Raw genomic sequence first — 21262 nt, forward strand, 5'->3', positions numbered from 1 at the left:
TAGATGAAAATAATGGAAGAATGGAAGAGCAAACCCTAGATAGGATGAAAAGGAGCCTAAGCATCCAAGAGATCCTCTCCAAAGAGTGAAAATTAGGTCTGGTCGCCCTCTTCTGTCAAAAGAATGAAAATAAAATCGTAACAGGGCTATTTATAGCTGAGGAGCATCACAGAAAACACGCCCAAGCCCAGTAGACAACCGCTCAGCATCACACTTATGTCACCCGGCGGTTTGCTCATAATCGCACCATTGCCCGGCGCTAGGGGTCCTCCGCCCGGCGGTTTGCCCATAGTCGCAAATCCGCCCAGCCTCCACGCCTGGTGCCACCTCCTCATATTGGACCGCCCAGTGGTGAATTTTGCCGCTGGGCGATTCCTAGACTCTTCTTTTCTTCAGTTTTCTTCCTCTGACCTGAGTCTAAAACCTTCGTCTTCAACTCCATTCTTCACTTCCATAAAAAATGCTACAAAACAAGCATAATATCGCTAAAAATAACTTTTGACTCTCAACGGACTCATTTATTGGGTTTTGCTCGATTCTAAGCTCATTCTAAGCCTTAAAGGGTGTAATTTGGTCTAAAATGACATATAAGAATAATTTTTTTCAATCGTTATCAATTACGAGTCATGGGATTGGAACTCTTACAATTTCTCTTTTGATTACTTAGACATAGAAGAGTTTTCTAAGAAAGTCTTGATTATAGTTTTTAAAGTTCTGCAACCTAACATGAATACAGTTTCATTCTCTTGTTGATTGAATCATATTTTGTAGCATGTAATTTATATTAATACCATTGCAACATGTTTCTCTTGTTGATTGAATCATTTTTACACTCTTAATTCCATCATTGCACCTTCAGGAATATGGCATCAGGTGGTTCTGGCCCTCCTCTTCCACCTTCAGGAAAATCTGATAAGGGGAAGGGGAAGAAATCTTATGTAATCAAGTTGCTTCTGCATTTCAATAATGAAATTAGTTCAACCAGTCAGGAAACTACCCCTACCTCTTCCTCCACTTGTAGATTTGTTCCATCTCCATTACAAGTTCCTGGCTTGACTCCCACTCCACAAACATCTACACTTACCTCTCTTCCCTCTCCATTACAAGTTCCTGGCTAGACTCCCACTCCACACACATCTACAGCTATCTCTCTTCCATCTCCAGTACAAGTTCCTGGCTTGACACACACTCCATACCAATTGCCTATTAATCAAATGGCATCACTCTCTCCCAATCTTGGTTCTAACCCATCAACTCTCACAAATATTGCACCATCACCTGGTACAGTGGATGCAGATTAACATTCCAATTCAGCCGCCAATGACGTCGAAGAAGGTTCCAACAGTCGTCTAATGATTAGACCCGTTGGAGGAGGGTAACAAAAAAAATTAACTCAATTAATATATATAGACATATCATTGTTGTATTATTCTAATGTTTGAGTTTAATTTTGGTTTAGGTTTTATCCTACAAGAACTAAAGGCAATCACAGCTACCATCAAGCAACAGTTTAATGAGTCGTAGCTAACATGGGGACAAATCCCTAAGCCAACAAGAGATGTTTTCTTTGACCGTTTTAAGGTACACAGTTTTAGAAATTAAGATGTCATTTAGTAGAGAAAATGCCATCACCCAACTTTCAAATCATTCATAGAATACTTTTTGATAAGCATTAATCCTTTGATGCCTTAATATGTCATATTGCTCTATCTATGATACATTGTTGATTGCTTTGATATGTTATTGATTGAATGGTTGAATGCTCTGATATAAACACTAATAGGATAGGAGAAGAAAAATATGTTATTGCATTTATGGGGAGTACATGTCTATTTGTTGAAACATAAAATATCTTTTTGATCTTACAAATTATCTTACTTTGACATAAATATGACTGAAGTTTGATAGTTATGCTTTGATTCATGTATGAACATGTTTTCTCTGATACAAGTATGCACATTTATGCTTAATTAGGCTCTGATAAAAATCTATTATTTCTCCTTTGATACACGTATGAATATTTATTCTTGAAAAATTTATGCTTTGATACATTTATGCCATGCTTTGATACACATGTGTTACACAAAAGATATATATGCTACTTTGACACATATATGGTTTACATCACTGAGTTATGACTTATGGAAGTCTTATATCAATCATGATTGATCTTGGATATAATAACATGCTTTGATACTAAATGACTTATGTTTAAGATTTTCATCTTCAATTCTACTTATTCAAACCTATTCTTTGTAACATAACAGAGAAAGGTTTCATGGAAGGCTAAAGATGAGGAAAAAGTAAAAAAAAAAAAAAAATCACACCAAGGCATCTCATAGACTCTTAGAGATGTATAAAAAAGCTAGAACTCTAGGAAAAAAACTAGATTGGTTAGGGGATGATACTTGGAGTGCTCTTTTGGAAAAGTGGAACATGCCACTTTACTGACAAAAGTGTGAAATAGCTAAGAAGAATCGAACATCTGAAAAGGGTGGTTGTTTTCGCAATAGAGGATCTATTAGCGTGCATGAGCATGTTATTCGTTAGGTATGTAACTTGTACATTTTATTTCTTAAATTTGTAATCATAAACTTTACAAATATTTATTAACAACTCATTTTGTTTGCAGTCACAGGATGTAGTCCTCTAGACCTTGTGGAGGAGGAGAGATTGAGAAACCAATGTTGGTTACATGCTGCTAGTGGAAGATACAAGGGACATGTATATGACATTGGTTCTTGAAAGTGTAAACCTTTCAAAAGTTTCTTGAATCTCAAGGAAAAAGATAAATCAGTGCAGCGAAAATAAAGTTGACTATGTAGAAAGTAAAGTCGACTTAAAGTAAAGAGTTTAGGGATAGAGAAAATCAAACACAGTTTTATACTGGTTCGGCCAAACTGCCAAACTGCCTATATCCAGTGTCCTTTGTACAGATTTTGAACATCAGTGCTTTGTGACGTTTTGGATTGAAAAGAATTTCAAAGTGTTTTTTCATGTGTCAGTCGACATTGTATAGAGCATATTCGACTGTATTACTGATCTGTTTGGAATTCTATACTGCTTACGCACTCCAACGGCTATATTTTTAAGAGTTAGTTAAGCATTGATGACTCGGTCAACTGTAATAAATGTGTGTTGTTTTTTGTTGACTGAAACCCTATGTGTTGACTGTCTGTTATAATTGTTTTAATACAGTCGACTGGATTAGAAGGCTATTCGACTGAGAAACAATCTGTCTAACAGAAAACTATAAATTAGTTGAACACGAGTTGTTCAGAGACTTTTGATGATCTGACATTTTCATTTCTTGTTTCAGATTGAATTCTTTGTCTTAACAACTCTAAGAATTCTCCAAGAAGACGGTGGTGATCTTTCTTGAGAGAGATTCAAAGGGAGAAGGCAATTGTGTTGACTGCTTGATCATTATCTGCACGAAGAAGGTGCTTCTTGATTGATCTTTGAAGGCTTGGCATCCTGTGAAGACTGCTACGTTGATTGAAGGCTTGGCAACTTGTGAAGTCCGCTGTGATAGACTTGGCATCCTGTGAAGAGTGCTGGTTACACTTGAGGATTGTTTGACGTGGGTTCAGATTGTAAAAGAGGGGATTCTTGCTGCAAGTCTGGTTTTGTTGTGTAGCTATATTTTGGTTTTGGGTTAGAGAGGAGATTTACATTTTTGCGTGTGGCTTCTATAAATTCCTTATTGTAAAATCCGCAACCATTATAGTGCATTTGCTTCCTGAGTTGGAAGGACACTAGATGTAGGCATTGTTGGCCAAACCACTATAAAAACCAGTGTTTGATTTTCTCTGTCCCTACACTCTTTAAATTCAGTCGACTATATTTGTTTAGCAGTCAACTGCGTTTTTCTGCTGCATTGAAATTTTCATTACTTGCATTTCAAGAAAAGATAAAAAAGCTTTATACTTTTGTTTCAAGATTGCGAAAAGATTTTGTTTTTGAAACAACACCAATTCACCCCCCCCCCCCTCTTGGTGTAAAGAAGCCTACCTGTTTTCCTAACAATTGACACCAAAGCTGGTTTTCATAAGATATTTGAAAAACTTAGTCAACTCTGTTTTCATTTTATTCAACTATAAACCCTAGGGATGGTTTTTGTTTTCAAACTTTTGGTGAAGGTGCTTCAACAAACAGACCACCTCTGTCTGCTGGTGAAAACTTTCCTTTTTGGAAAATTTGCATGCAGATCTTTCTTGAATCGCAAGATAAGGGAATTTTGGATGCCACCTTGAATGGTCCATATGTGCCTACAAAACCTGTTGATACAAAAACTGTTTTAAAACCTTTTACTAAGTGGACTGCTGATGAAAATAGAAAAGTTGAGTATGATGTTAAAGCTAGAAATATTATTGCCTCTGCATTGACAATTGATGAATTTTTCAGGATATCTCAATGCAAATCTGCAAAAGGAAATGTGGGATGTCTTAGAGGTAACTCATGAAGGCACGGATGAAGTCAAGAGACCCAGAAAGAACTCTTTGATACAGGAGTATGAATTGTTCAGAATGAAGGCTAGAGAAAACATCTATGATGTGCAGAAACGATTCACTCACATTATAAATCATCTCATGGATCTTGAAAAAGTGTTTGATAAGGAGGAGATCAACATCAAGATTTTGAAAAGTCTGAACAAGAATTGGCAACCAAAAGTCACTACAATCTCTGAATCCAAAGATCTTACAACAATGAATATGACTACCTTGTTTGGCAAGTTACAGGAACACGAGTTGGAACTTGGTAGGTTAAAGGATGAAGAGGAGATTGAAGAAAAAAAGTCCATTGCTCTGAAAGCATCAATCAAGAACATCATAGAAGCAGACTTGGACGAAAAGGAACTGATGACCTTGATGGTAAGAAAGTTTAGTCGACTTATGCAAAATGATAGTCAAACCATGCAGGTCAAAGCAAAAAGAAGAGCTTCAGTACAAATGTTGTCTAGTGCTATGAATGTGGAAAAGAAGGTCACGTCAAGCCTGATTGTCTTGACTTACAACCGAAGCAAAAAGGAAAGAAAAGATTACGTCAAGGCAAGAATACGAGAAGAAAAGGAGCCTACATTGCTTGAGAGAACTCAGATTCTGAGCATTCAAGTGATGAAGATTCTGATCAAGAGGAGGAATCAAATTTGACCTACATGATAGGTGTAACATGGGACGACTATGAAAGTGATTCAGTTGATATATATGCATAGGAGGCATTGTTGGCCGAACCATTATAAAAACCATTGTTTGATTTTCTCTATCCCTATACTCTTTATTTCAATCGACTTTACCTGTTTAGCAGTCAACTACGTTTTTCTGCTGCACTGAAATTTTCATTACTTGCATTTCAAGGAAAGATCAAAAGCTTTGAATTTTCATACCAAGATTGCGAAAAGATTTTGTTTTTGAACTAACACCAATTCACCCCCTCCCCCCTCTTGGTGTAAAACGAAGCCAACCTGTTTCCTAACAATTGGCACCAGAGCTGGTTTTCATAAAATATTTGAAAATTCAGTTGATCTGTTTTTATATTATTCGACTGTAAAACCTGGGGATGGCTTCAAATTTTGAAACTTTTGGTGAAGGTGCTTCAACAAACAGACCACTTCTGTTTGCTAGTGAAAACTATCCTTTTAAAGTGTGAATTGTTTGATGAAAAAGTGGAAATCCAATTTTGTCTTGTTTGCTTGAGGACAAGCAAAGTTCTAAGTTTGGGGTTGTGATAACGGTCTAAAAACTGTTATTTTCATGCTTAAATTTGATAGTAAAACACACCCTTTCTGTTATCTATCTGTTATCTTTTTGGGCTTATATATAGCCTCTGTGCGAATTAGATAGGGATTCTTTTGGCAAAGAGAACGTTAAGATCTATTCCACACATCTTGGAGGAGGTTCCTTGGATGCTTAGGCTCCATTCAACCAAGTTTAGGGTTATCTCTTTCATTCTTTCATTATTTTCATCTAGTTTCACCATGATTATGGTGAACTAAACCCTTTTGTTGTTGGGGAACAATGTAATCCTTTGAAACTCTCATATATAGAAATTCTTATTTATTTCGTATGCTTGTCATATACTTGTTTATCAATTGTTGGGTTCTCATCTGCGCTCAATGCTTTTATCGTTTAACTCATTTAGTAAAAGATGTTTGTCTTTATCGATATGGGGACGTACGGTAATGTCATGAACTGGTGGGAAATTCCTTAATTATGCCAATATCGCCTAGGGATAGGGATAGGACGGTCAATTGTAATTGCTGCAGATCGCATTGCATTATTGGTTACTAAGGGAGGCTAGGGATAGCAAGCCGGTAATTAGTAATAGGCTCTTTTCACCAAGGGATTGGGTTAAGGGTAATTAAGAAAGTATGCATGGCAATTAGATAAATAAGTGAANTAAATAAGAAGAGTAGATATATGAGAGTGGATAAGATGAAATTGTAAACCCCAACAACACCATTCATTCATAGTTTCTCAAAACCAATTGAATCAACTTCATTGCATGCTTATTTTTGTTCTTTGCATATAACCACCGAATTTATTCTCTTCTCAAGTCTTACGCGATTAGGTTACATGAAAGTTAAGGCCTAAGAGTCCTTTGGGAAAACGATACTCGGACTTACCCGTTTATACTTGATAACGATCTGGTACACTTGCTAGGGACTTAACAATGTTCCAGATAAGATCAACAATGTAGATATCAATAACTTTCACTCTTGAGTATATAATATCATCTTCTAACCTCATATTGTGATAAAAGACCTTGACTAGGTCAGGATTCCAATAGCCCTTCATCTCTACGAAAATCGAAAGTCCTTGTCTCTTCAACCAGTATGGAATGTGAATCCTTCATTCTTGAACTGAGTTAGGTTAACATTCATAGGGTCAGCGACAATCTTTGGAGTAGCATTCAGAAACTTTCTTCGACTCTCTTCATCACTCATCCAACCCATTTTCATGGCTTCCTAGCATTTAGAAACACTTTCATAGCGATTTATAATATTACATCCAACACCTGAACTCTATTTGAGTTGAGGAATCTTGGCAAGGTTGCTAAGTACCAAGAGTCGTGCGAATACTCAAAGGAAATCGGCTAAGGTTGCTGAGTACCAAGAGTCGTGCGAGTACTCAAAGGAAATCTCGGCTAAGGTTGTTGATTATCAAGAGTGCTACTAATACTAAAAGGAAATCTCGAGGAGGTTGTTGAGTACCAGGAGTGATGCTAATACTCATTTGTAATCGTGTAAAGATTATAGTGCAACCCTCTATGGAGGAGACTAAAAGTAGCTTAGTTAGAGCGAACCAGTATAAAATCTCTTGTGCAATTATCTCTTCTCTTGTCTAAACGATCCTTTTACAAAAACCTGCAGTTGCGTTTTAATTTCTATACATAAGAATCTTCCAAACTAAAACGTTTATTTTTCACAAAGGAAGTTCTTACTAAACACTATAGTACATATTTTGAATAGTACGTCAAAACGTTCATACATATTTATCAAGTCGAGCATCTAAGCAATTAAAAGAAAAATTCAAAAGGTTGATAACGTGCTATATCAGAAGGGTTTTCCATTAACACTATTCAACCCCCCTTCTAATGTTTTTCAGGTACTTTAGTGTCATGAAACTTTTAACCAATTTATTTTCACACCTCAATGAGCTCAACTTAGCTGCAGCTGCACTAACACACCAAAAAGTATCTAGAGAACATTTATGCAACTGAAAACCTATTTTTAACATGTTTTTTTGTATCTCATGCTAAATAAATCCAATTATAATAAATCCTAATTATAATATTATATTAAAGTACAAAAACCAATTAAGAATCTAATATTAAAGGTTAAATGAGAATATAAATATGCACTCATCGATACTTCTATCTTCTTCCATCTCTAACACTCTTATCTTCTTCAACAATAGATGTTTCTTTTTTTTCTCTACCTTCACCAAAGCCCTTCCCTCCACCTTCGTCAAAGCTCTCACTCATCTTCTTTCTCCATCACCTTCTCCTCCATTATTTAATTTCTTCCTTTTAGGTCTTACTTTAGATTATAAAATCTAAAATGAATTTATATAATCCAAAATACATTTTTTATTTACAATTTAATCTGAAATATAAATTTTGTTTTATGGATTTTGGAATGAATTTTTATTTAATATTCCACATTTGTATAATTCACAATAAAAAAATTTATATTTTAGATTATATATTCTGAAATCCAAAATGAAAAAAAAAAAGTAAAATTAAAATTTTAAAGTTAATGGAGGTGCAAATAGAAATTATGAATGTACAGGAAGAAACGCGCTTGCACTAGCTACCATGCTAGAAACGATCACTGTAGAGTGGTGACTAGTGAGTAAGTGATGGTCACTGTTCATATCTAAGCCCCAACCCCACCAACAAATTGTCTACTGTCCACGACTCCTGCTATTGGCTCGGTGCAATTCACCTGTGTCCTGTGCTACAATTTGCAAATATAATATAACAAAATAATTTATCCTTTATTAAAATACTATATTTTTTTTTCTTTAATGAGCATGACAAGCGACATGGGGCCACTGCATTATAAAAATGATGTTGTCCTTTTCCCACTTTTGTCTTTATTTTAGTATTTTCTTACGTCACCTTTCCCAAATTTTATATAATATAAATTCTCCTTCTTGCTGCTCTTAAAATCATTCAAGACGAACCCCTCCTCGACAAATCGTTCTCTCTAGCATTTTTCTTCTCCTTGTTCCACTGCATTTTTTTGCTTGTCTTCTTCTGCTCTAACTTTGTTTCCTTTGGTGAAGTGTTCTCTGTTTCTCATTGAAGTTTGGTTTTTCAACAAAGTGTGTTTCTTCTGGGCTGGAAAAATGTTCGCTGAGACAGAACTTCTCTTCCCATATTTTCGAAATTTCTCTCAAGAGTTTCAACAACTTGAGGAGTACTGCATGACCCAAAAGTCCTGTGCTTCAATGGTACTTTTCTCTCCTTTTACTATTTCCACTTTTTCATATTACCCTTTTTAAGTTTTTCTTATGTGTGTTCAGCTTCCTTCCCTCTCTGCTTAGTTGATCTGCATTTTCTTGATGGGTTTTTCCTTATGCTGAGTAAATTTGAAGTTTTCTTTTCTTTCCTGTGTTGCGCTCCTTCTTCTGCATCCAGAATAATTATCACTTTGGAGCAAATGAGGCTGAACAAAATTGAAAGTTTCTCTTCCTTGAATTATGTCCATATTTCCATTTATTTGGAAAGAATGTTGTTTTAGTATGTGCGTATATGTTTGATTAATTACATGATAAATAATATCGAAGTGGAAAAGGAAAACTAATGACCAAATTATGTTGTCATTTAATATCTATTTATCTATTTTTCATTTTTGCTACCATCCATTCAGAATGTTTTCTCACAGTGATACTCATAGCACAAGTGGAAACAGCTCGACATGGCTTTATGTGCTGGATCTGCAAAAGTGTTACAAAAGGAAATAAAAGTTGCATAGATGGAAAGTCTTTTTATTGTGATACTTCCGTGTTCTGTAATATTTCTTCCCTTTATTAATTTCTGGCATGAAGTGTGAACTCTAAGTGGGGCTTGTCTTTTTGTGCCGCACTGAGGGAGGTTGATTGGAGAGGAAAAAGTCCTTTTATTCTCTTTTTCTTTCTAGTAAGGAAAAGGACTGGTTAATGCTCAACTTAATAGTTTCTTCAAGGTTTTTGTGTGGCACTAAAATATAGTTGGAAAGTCGTGCGCTTTTGATTCTATTTCTGTTCTCTAACAAAAAAAATGATGTTTTGATGGGTTAATTTCTTATGGTTTTGCTGGTCTATCTTCATTAGAAGTTTAAACAATTCTGGGGTTTGAGCCCGATATTTTGATACTTGGTCACTTTCATCATTGAGAATCGCTTTAACTGGGGCTCAATGTTGTACAAAAGTTTAAATATTTTTTTTTATTCATAAAAGAAAATCGTGATCCATGTTCTTCAGCTGGATGATTAAATTCATTATGGACTAAATGAGGCCAATTTCGATGTTTCAGCCATCTACTCGTGGACTCTTTCAAAGTCAGCTTTTGGATGAAGCATGGGCTTTGAATTTGCAACCATGAACCTAATACAATGTCAAATAACTTGACACTTGGCAGTTCTTCCTTTCAATACGCAGTTCAGCTGAATATGTATCGCCACCTTTCATTTATGCAAAGCTTATGCTTTGTTGTACCAATATGGTGTTGTGCTATTGTATATGGTATTTGCTTTCTTGTTGAACAGAAAGCTTGTCTTGTTTATCTTATCTTTGGACAAACAATCTATGTCTCACGATAATAACAACTGATTCCATCTACCAAACTGGAGATTTTGTGTTCTTCATTAGTTGTACTTGAAACTTCGAGGCTTAAAGTCTTTTCTGACAAATAGCTTTTGCATCACCCCAGTACTAACTCGGTTTGTTTTCTGTATCTTCATTCTAAAAGCGGTTGAGAAACAATCTCTATTGGTCTAAATCTATTCCATAAACCATTGTTTGGCAGGATGATGATGAGTTGTATAACTATTACCTCATTCTAATAAATAAATGGCGTTAAGGAATCTTGCAAATTTTATCTTGAAAACTTTTGGCTTCTTTTGTCTCAAGTATCGTGTGCTAGAGCAACTTCTTAGCATTGGTAAATAAACAGGGGTTGAATCCTCATTTGGTTATTCGATAATATATATAACTGAACATTAAAAGTATTTTTTTAATGTAATTAAACATCTGTTTTACTTTGCAAGACTAACTCATGTTAAGTCACACTGCATCTGGAACTAACCGTGGCTGTTGTTACCATTATTGTTGTGCACAGAATACTAGTGTTTTATTCGTGTTATCATTGTCTATTATCTTAAGCTATTCAACGTCTAATGTATGTTTATTATTCTAAAGCTAAAATGCTGTTTTTACTGATTAATTTGTTGTTCTTTGCATGTCTTCTTTCAGAATGACCTCGTTCAAACTTCTGCAATCTCAGAATATGATTTGTTAATAGAGGGAGATCTGTTCAAAGCACCTGAACCTATTCTTGAAGAACCAGCAATAGACCTCGATCCTGTGCAAGCAGCCATCTCAATGATATCTTGCGGGGAGGATGTCCCCTCACAGGGTCTAAAATCATCAGATATTAATATACTTCAAAATGAACAGCTTCTGAGTGAGGTATTCTACGAGTGCAAAAAAGATCTCTTAGAAAAGACAGTGATAGAATCACCACTCAATGATATTATGGAAATCAAGGTTCCACCACTGAACATTGATGATAATTCAATTGAAGTAAACAAATCACTTCTTCACACTACTCTACCAAAGAGTATCAGTTCAGGAAGTCTGAGTTCAATGGACTGGATGCATGGAGCTGCAATGAAGCCAACTTTTCTGGATTTTCCAGGATTAGATTTCAATGCAGTTTATGGCATGCGGAGAGCATTTAGCGAAGGAGATATAAAGGTCAAACTCAAACTTATTCATATGTGTTTGCTTATAAGTTAAAGTGCTTATGTTTTGTCAAAGAAGAAAACTTCATCTGTATCAATTCATCTTAATTAATCTGCTCTTTACGCATGATTCATACAGTAACACAGATAAGGAAAATGGCAAAGACATGACTAAATGTTATTGCTTTCTTTTATATATGGTCTGAAAATTCTAATAGTTTCTTCTATTTACAAAAGATAGGCTAATGATTATCTCTGCTTTTATGACAGACTCTTAATACTGGCAACACGAGCTATTGCCAATCTCCACAGGAGAGACCTTTGTTTCTAGGCAATTGCACTAGTGAAGAACGTCAAGAAAAGCTCTCCAGATACAGAAACAAGAAGACAAAGAGAAATTTTGGGAGGAAAATTAAGGTAACTACAGGTTTTCTATCCTTTGATGCTGATTGGATTTTAACAATAGAATAGCCTTAAAAAAGTTCTACGGAATACACATCTGCTGGAATTTACCATGTTCACTTCTTGGTTAATGTATCTAACTTCATGTTACAACAATTCAAGAATGAAATTTTCAGTCTTTCACTGGATCCTGAATTCAACTAATGACATGCTTTGGTTTCTAGTATGCTTGCAGGAAGGCACTTGCTGACAGTCAACCAAGAATCCGTGGAAGATTTGCAAAGACAGAAGAGTTAGATGTGAAGAGGTAATGAGTGCTAACTGACCCAGTTGGAATTGAAAGAAAGCAGGGAATGAAGTGTTGTATTGTATCTTATGAAGATGTTTGGAACGGCTATCCGCGTGAAAACTATAGACTTGGTGGAGTTTCTATAGCTTGAACAAACAAGTTTTGCTGAATGAATGAATAAATGAGGGAGAGACCTCAAACTCCTTAGGGTAGTTTGGCCCTTATCAGCTGTAGTAACCTTCTTTGTAGAATGACCTTCCACGTATGTAAATATGGTTTGTTGAATAAAAGAATGGAAGAGAGGTTAAGGTTGTATAATGTTCATATTATATATACTCCAATATGCAATGTTTATTTTTGTTAGTTACGTATTCTCAAATCTTCTCATTTTTCTGTCTCCTCTCCCCATTCAGTACATATTACATATTCAGTTTAGAGGTTTAGATTATATCGATGATTAACGAGTTGTAACATAATTTGTGGTATTGACTGACTTTTTATAATGTTATGACTTAGAAACCTTCTTGATGTGTATTCATCTCCTATGTATCCAACGTGAGAAGTTCTAGATGAAGGGTGACAAAATTTCCAACAGTGCGTACATGTGTTGTATTTGTATTTGGATTAGTTTATATTTATTTAATGCCATGAACTTAAAAAGTAGATTGAGTATTATACACAGAAGTTGTTTCTGTGGATTCTCTTGACGACTTTGACTTTGACGTGTTCGATGGGATCGTTTTAGTGATATACTAAAGGAATTAGCTGTTTTTAGTAAGTGTAGTGATACAAACACTCCATTTTTCCTCTACCTCCATTCAATACCAATAAAATAATACTTTTTTTTTATCAAGATATGGAGTGTGGATCTTCAAATATGTGACAAGATCTTAGTGGACAATTGTTAAAAACCAAAGTTTAAAAATAAATGAAATGAAGTGTGAAAAATGAAGTGATGCAAATTCAATATTATTATTAACCAGAAAATTCGGAAGGTTTTAGGATCCTCTATCCAGAGTCAAGCTCCTGAGAATAATCGTATAATTCTTCTCCTCTCAATCCTATCGAAAACAAAACGTGTCCCCCCTCACATCCTACACCTCATAATATATAACAATCCATACTCTCTTTTTTTTTCTCTCTCTCTCTTCTAACTAACACAATTCCCTCACAAAGCCACGTCATCCTTTTATCTCCTTTTATAAACTCTGCCCCACCTATTTTTATTATCTCTTGGGTACATATCAACAAGAGAATCTTGATGAATACTCCTGAGGATTGGAATGTAGAGGAAGATCCACCTATAAAAGATTCTTTGGTGCTCAAGTTAGTAAGACAATTTAGATCTTTTGAGTAAAGAGAGTGAGGATGAGAGAGTGTGTATTAACTAGTGAAATACTATGTTTATTTATTGGTTTTCTAGACCCTATGACTCATGATAAAAAAAGATAATATTAAGGTGATATCAAATATTATTGATAAAATAAGTTACCGTATATATGATAATTAACATAATAGTCATAATAATGTGATACCTTACCTGATATGCCAAATATTTTGTAAATATATGGTATTAAACAATATTTTAACGTAATCAAACTACCGATATTTGGTCATATATAATATTAATATATGAATATTTGCACTAACAAATATATCTCAAAATATCTTCCAACAATTTTTGGTATGTAAAGATGAACAGGCCTTGTTGGGTTGCATTACTTAACATATATGTTGGGTTGAGTATGTACATATGTCCCTCAAGCTCAGAAGTTTGATTAGCGCATAAGGGATACTTGTTGCGACTATAAGAGGCCCTTTAGTCGTGTTGTAGCTAACTTTAATGTTTATAGGTTGATAAGTCGTTTGGCCGGATTGTACATGGTCGTCTTTGACCATATTAAGTTTACTGTTAATGCAGATCATTCTTGATTATGGATGTTGGTTTAAGTAGACTTTGTTGTATGAATATTACAGATTTAGGTAGGCTTTTCGTTGGTGTTGGCGACTTAGGCAGGGTTTGCTTATTGTTAGTGACTCAGGTAGGCTTTGCTTGGTGTTGCAAAGTTAGGCAAGCTTTGCTTGGTGCTCTCGACTTCGGCAAGCTTTACTTGTTTTCGAGATGGTGATGAGTTCATTGGTTTCTATAGAGCATTTATAAGGGGTTTTACTTTGAGTGGCATGCTGAGCATTGTAATGGTTACTATACTCTATGAAACGTCTTCTCCACATTAAGTGTACTAGATGATGGCTGACGTGGCTGCATATAAATTGTTCGAACTCAAAAGATGAAATGCCAAGAGTTGTGATTATTTATGGAGAAAAACGATGCCTGATGGGGTGTTTTTCCTTTTTGAATTCCTTATCTTTTTTGGCGCTTCACACTTCTCTCTTTCCTCGTTCTTTGCTCATTTCTACACTCTTCGCGCCTACTTCCTTTTCGTTTGAGTTCACTATTCTTGTTCTCTCCCCAAGTTTGTTCACCATTATAGGTATGTGCTCTGATTCCTCTTTTGATGTTGGTCATGTTCGGTCTGTGTTGCAAAGAGAAATCACCCCTATAGGTGAGGGTTCCTTTGCGGAAAACCTTTATCCTCCAAACATTGGGGTCTCCACACTAAAACTCCTCACTATCACCCTCAAGTGGTATCTTCTTCTAGGATCACTATTTTGGCTTCCAAGAAGAAGGAGATAGCCAAGGGGAAGAATGTTGTGCTACCTACAAAGTGGGTTGAGTCACTTGCCAAAAGGCATGATCAATTTCCCTCGATTAAAGATTCTAGGTATACTTGGATTCTGGACGAGGTGGCCTTTTATGCCTTTGAGTTCACAATTGTCACAAGGGTAGTCAAGTTGACAACTACTTTCAACTTTTGTTGTGATGGGCTTACTACCCTTCCTTGTTCTCTCAATCAGAAAGTATTTTCTTGGCCCGGTGAGAAGGAAGATAATTTTGTCTATATCTACAAGTATTTTTAGATTCTAACATATTCTTTCCCCCAACCAACTTCGAGAGCAACCCTTTTTTTGCGCTTTTTGTGGCTCCTAGTCAACTCCACCCAATATTTGGGGTTGTAAAGTCTTTTGAAATCATGTGTGGTAAGCTCAGTCTGACCCCCACTCCTCATATGTTCATGTTGTTTTACCAAATGAAGCATAAGGCTAAGGTTGGTCAGGTATGTTTGAACGGTGCCCAGTACAATTCTCTATTTACTGTCTACACCTAATCCCTCAAGAATATTAAAACAAAATTCTTCAAATGAAAGGCCTCTTTTATCTAAAGTAGTTGAAAAATTATTTTGCAACCCTTCTGATATAGCATGTTCGTCGTGTATTAGATTTGTCAAAGAAGTATTTAAATGCTCGACCTTGTAAATGATTGTGAAAGATAATTTCCTTTTTACGCTATTCAGAATATATACTGCAATGGTTAAAAGAACTTCCTTAGTTAAATGAGAATCGTTTAGTGCGGATGTTACTTGTATGTAGAATATAATGCAATTGTAGATTTAAATAAGAAAAATGTTTAGACATAACTAAACAATAATTACACCGATATTTTTATATTGGTTCACTTTAACTAAGCTATGTCTAGTCTCCTCTATCATAGAAGGTTCCATTATAATTTCCAACAAGATTACAACTGAGTATTGTCACCACTCTTGGTATTCTCAGTTTGCGAATAACCTTATGTTACCCTATACTGGATGAGTATTCTGTTAGCATAAAACTGAACACATGAAGTTCTGATGATGTCTCAAAGTCAAGTCTCAAGTGTATTAAAGACAAAATCGTCTATATGAACAAACGATCTCATGTTTTGACGTTTAATCAAATAACACTAAAACGAGTTAAAAGTTCATAAAGCAATCTAGGATAAAAAATGTAGAGCCAAAAACCTCAAACAGACAAAACTAGAACCTAAACCCAATCTTAGAAAACATAGGAAAACACATAAGTCCTAAGAATTAGAAAAATATCTAGGCTAGAACAACCAGACGCTTGACTAGACGATGTCTTGTCTAAATGTGTCTAAGAGAGAATTGAACTAAACATTGATTACTTAAGATACCTGAACTAGGTATTTAACTTCTCTCGAAAAACAAAAACAAGTCAAGACAAGGTCTTCGACTAAAAGAACTAAAAGACTTAACTAAAAGATATAAGAAATCCTGAGAAAGCTAAATGTTATCAGCCTACAAGGTACAGATACAAAGAAGCATTTACTTATATTTAGAGGATACCGTGAGCGAAACAGACACATCAACTTATAATGAAGTATCTATTCGTTTGGTATCTTCCAATTAAAAGAGCTTAATTGAAAAATGCTACCTAATGGTAGGAAATCAAAAAACACTTTGTTGTACTGAACAAGCATTAAATGACATTAAATGCAAACGTTCAAAAACAACAAAAGTGCTAAGAAAATAATATTTTTTGCATGCACACTTTACTGTAATTTTGCAGATAAGCTATTCTCCACGCATCCACAATTGTACAGATCAAAATCAAATGTGGACGTTAGAGACAAAAGAGATAATCATGGTATGTTCCTCTCTTAAAGAAAAGTCTAAAAAGATTGTACAACCTACTTTAAGTCAAGAACTGAAAAAGCATGCCTACTTTGACAAAGTTGACTTACACAACGGTAGTTGTGAAAAGAAGAAAGAGAAAATACAAGCATCAAGGCTACAAGTTACAAATGTTGTCTAACGAACAAAAATTCATCGAGCATATAAATAGAAAATCTCTCACAAAGAAAATCAAGAGGATAAAATAGAGGATATCAAGTGCACAAAGCTTACAATGCCATATCCATCCTACAGAGAAGAAGAGAGAAAAAGAGCTCAAAGAAAATATTATATTTGAGTTGAAGAAAAGAGAAGAGAAGAGAAAAGAGAAAGACATACTCTCGAGCTTAAGCGTCAAATCTCTTACTTTTGTAAGATCTTAGAGAGAAACACTATGGAGTTTTTAGACTGTATTGTATTGTATTCAAACCCTCTCATGGGGAGATTTAGTCTAAACTGCTTGTAAACAAGCTTTGATTAAAATTTTGATGAGAATTAAAATACTTACAACTAAACTCTTTTTGAGTTGAGGAATCTACGCGTGGTAGTCTAGTAATAGGAGTGGTTCAAATACTAAAGGAAATCTCGGCGGGTTGTTGAGTAGCAAGAGTGACACAAATACCCAAGGAAATCTCGGTGGGATTGAGTACCAAGAATGGTGCGAATACTCAAAGGAAATCTCGGCGAGGTAGTTGAGTACCAAGACGGGTGCTAATACTCATTTGTAATCATGTGAAGATTATAGTGAAACCTTCTGCGAAGGAGAGCGGACATAGCTTATTTGGTCCAAACCAGTATAAAATCTCTTGTGTTATTCTCTCTTCTCCTTGCTAAATGATCCTCTTAAAAATCCTACACTTGAGCTTTACATTTGAAAATACAAGAATTTCCAAGCTAAACGATTCTTTATTTCTAAAGGAAGTTCTTACAAAGATTGTAGTAGAAATTATTTTGGTTAGCATGTTGATCCTTACAAAGCTTATATTTTAAGTCAAGCTTATAAGTCTTAAAAGAATACTTCACACGCTTGACTACGTGCTATATCAGAAGGGTTGTGAAAAACGATTTCCATAAACATTATTCAACCCTACCCCCCTTCTGGTGTTTTTCGGGTACTTCAACGAGCAAAAACAACACTAGTTGCTAAACTCCAAGGCTCGTAACTCTTTGATGTGTGCTCTTTGTGAAGAAGAATACAGGAAGGTCCATGCTTATCAAGGAGCAAAGGAAATGTGGGACACCTTGCTCATTACGTACGAAGTATCAAACAAAGTCAAAAGGAATAAATTGAGCCTATTGACAAGACAGTATGAACTGTTTTCTATGCTTGAAAATGAAAACATTCAAAGCATGTTCAGTAGATTCCAAACAATCCTAAATGAGCTAAAATCCTTGGGAAAGTCATATGAAAACTCCGACCATATTGAAAAAATCTTGTGAAGTCTTCCCAAGTAAAGGAGACTCAGGTCACAGCTCTGCGTACATCAAAGAATATAGACGGGATGAGTCTAGAGGAGATGGTAAGGTGATGAATCATTATTTTGTACTATTCACTTAGTTTTCCGCACCGAATCTTTTTAATGAATTGTGTTTAACTCTCCATTATTGTGTCATTTTCACTATTTGGGCTTAATTTCATCAGTAATTCTTATTTTAATTAATTTGGATTATCTGAGTCTAATTATTCTCATTATTAATTATGTGACAATTTTGGAATTATAATTAGGACTTTAAGAGGGTTGTCACATCATTTAATTTCGTTTGTAATTTTAAGGCTTAATTGCTTATTTTGTCCTTAGTTTTGGTCAAGTGTGTCAATTAAGTCCAACCTTTGAAAAAAGTCTCATATGTGTCTTCACTTAGTAAATTTTGCGTCAACAAAGTCCCTTCCGTTAAATAGAAATAAACGGAGTTAAGTGATTGATGATATGGCAGAAGATAGTGCTAACGTGTTATTTTGTAGGTGTATTTGTGCTTACGTGTTAGTGAATTAGGGAATTTAGAGAGAACAAATAATTTAGAGAACAAAAGAAGTAGATTTTCAGGGAGAACATAAACACATAGACAAACATAAACAAAGTGTATCTCCGAACACTCTTTCTTCTTTTTCTTCATGAAATTCCACTTCCTTAACATAACAAATCAAAGGCAATGTTCCCCTTTTTTCTTCTCTTCATTCTCATTCTCCACACTTACTCCTCCTCCACCACCATCATTCTCCAAGGCAACGCTACTCTGCAAAGCCCCAACAACACTTTCCAACTTGGCTTCTTCAATTTCTTCCCTAGCCCGGGCCCGCTGAAATTCTACCTCGCCATCCGTCACACCTCTTTGCCCAGCCCAAACACCATCAGGGTCGTTAACCGCCTCCATCCCTCCCCCTCCCAAGCCGCTTCATCCCTTAAACTTACCTCAACCAGCTAGTTACTCCTAACCCACTTCAACACCATTCTCTGGACATCCGCCGCCGCCGCCGCCACCGCCACCACCAACCTCACCCTCAACCTCCTAGATTCCGGAAACCTCGTCCTTCTCACTTCCAACGACGTCGTTTCATGGCAGAGTTTCGATTCCCCCTAGGACACATGGCTCCCCGACATGAACCTCACGCGCTTCAACTCGCTCACCTCTTGGCACATGGAAACAGGCCCTTCCCCGGGGCGTTACACCTTGTAGTTTGAGCCTTTGGATGGTCATGGGTGGGGTTCTGGTGATTACTCTCAAGGTTGTCACTGTGTGGACATAGGGTGTGATGGGTTTAAAGATCTTGGTGTTGTGAGGTTTGGATTCGAGAATGTGAGTCTGGTTAAGGGGAAATCTAGAAGCTTTTGCGAGTGGGAGTGCTTGGGTTATTGTGGGTGCAATGGGTTGAGTTTCAAAAAACAAAGTGGGTTATGCATGAAATTTTATGGTTCGCTTTCAAATTTTCAAAATTTAACCGTCGATGGTGAGAGTAAGGTTTTGCATGTTAGGGTTCCGAGTGGGGGATCTGGGAGAAAGGTGTTTGATTGAAAGGTTTTGAGTGGGGTTGTTATTGGGTCGGTTGCGGTTTTGGGGGTGGTGGTGGTGTTATTGTTGGTGATGGTGAAGAGGAGGGTTGAGGGGAAGAAATTGGAAGAGGATGAGGAAGATGGCTTTTTGGGGGTGTGAAGAATTTGCATGTGTTTTCTACAAGAAACTTCAGTTGCGCGTACAAAAGCGTCTGCTTTGCCTCCTTCAAAAAATCCCTAATTTGATGAAGTTTAATTTTTCCCTAATTAAAAACACTCAATATTTACTTTCCACATCAACCTCTAATTCACTAACACGTCAACAAAAATACACCTACAAAATAACATGTTAGCACTGCCTTCTGCCATATCATCAATCCCTTAACTCTGTTTGTTTCTATTTAATGGAAAGGACTTTGTTGATGCAAAATTTACTAATTGAGGACGCATTTGACACTCCTTTCAAAGGTTGGACCTAATTGACACACTTGAGCAAAAGTGGGAACAAATAAAAAATTAAGTCTAATTTTAATTATTTTAATTTTGGACCAGATTTGAGTTTTGGGCGTATTTTTGGTCAAATTTAGGAGAAGCCCATATGGAGGGCATTTTCATCCAAAGGGGCTTTTAAAACCCCAAAATCAAATTTTAGGTCATCTCTCCCTTCTCGGTTTTTTTTTTTCGTTTTTAGGTTTTGGGCATTTTTGGAGCTCCCTCTTTTGGGGGTTTAGGTTTGCTTTCAATTTCCCTTTCTTGTAGTGAATTAATTTCGTTTTAATTTCAATTTTTTTTTTTTGCTTCTTGCTTCAATTTCATTTCCCCTTTTCAATTTAATTTTGTTCTCCGCATTTACATTTTGAATTCCATTTCCATTTGCATTTACGTTTTGAATTTCATTTCGCATTCCATTGCAGCGTTTTATATTCCAATTTCGTTTCCAGCACTGCATTTTGTTTGCTCTAATGTTTTCCTTTCTGTTTTGTTGCTTCAATTTCATTTAATGGAAGTGTAAATCTGTTTGCGTTGGTAACAGGAACGATTGTGATTTTTTCTTGAGATTTCTGGACCGTTTAATGGTGTTGTCTTGCCTTGCATGAAGTTAATTTGGTTTTGTGCTTGCAATTAGGTATATGCTTAGTTGCATAATTGGTGTTTGATTTTCGCTTAGTTAATTGGACTGTAGGTGTAGAATTGATTTGACTTGTGCAATGTGTTTGCTTAATTCATGTTTTTGATGACCGGATTAACCTTCGTTTAGTTGGTTAATTCGTGTTTGATTAGGGGTGAGAGTAGTGTTTAATTGTTGTTAATCAAGGATAGGAAGAATTGCAATTGATCTAGATGTCAACCTATTGTTAATCTGTGTTGAATTTGTGTTTAAAACAATTCATCTTTGTTCACACAAATTTGTTCAACCCCCCCCCCCCCCCCACCAAATTTCCCCCCCCCCCCCCCCGAGACCCCCCCACCACCACACCATCACGCTCTTATTTTCTCTTTGCCTAACCCTAAGCTTAACCTAAACCTAAGCCTAACCTAAACTAAACCCACCCACCCA

At 35.9% G+C, this 21262-nt stretch overlaps 1 protein-coding gene across 1 annotated transcript; it reads left to right on the top strand.

The window, feature by feature from the left end:
* The first annotated feature begins 8660 nt into the window (after positions 1 to 8660).
* LOC106765256 lies at positions 8661 to 12514 on the top strand. Its single transcript, XM_014649810.2, has 4 exons — positions 8661 to 8960; positions 10962 to 11465; positions 11723 to 11869; positions 12079 to 12514. Exons 1-4 carry the CDS (start codon positions 8856 to 8858, stop codon positions 12163 to 12165), a joined length of 843 nt encoding a protein of 280 aa, XP_014505296.1. The 5' UTR covers positions 8661 to 8855; the 3' UTR covers positions 12166 to 12514.
* Positions 12515 to 21262: the final 8748 nt, after the last annotated feature.

This window comes from Vigna radiata, chromosome 6 (assembly GCF_000741045.1).
Source record: "Vigna radiata var. radiata cultivar VC1973A chromosome 6, Vradiata_ver6, whole genome shotgun sequence".
Classification (NCBI taxonomy): domain Eukaryota; kingdom Viridiplantae; phylum Streptophyta; class Magnoliopsida; order Fabales; family Fabaceae; genus Vigna; species Vigna radiata.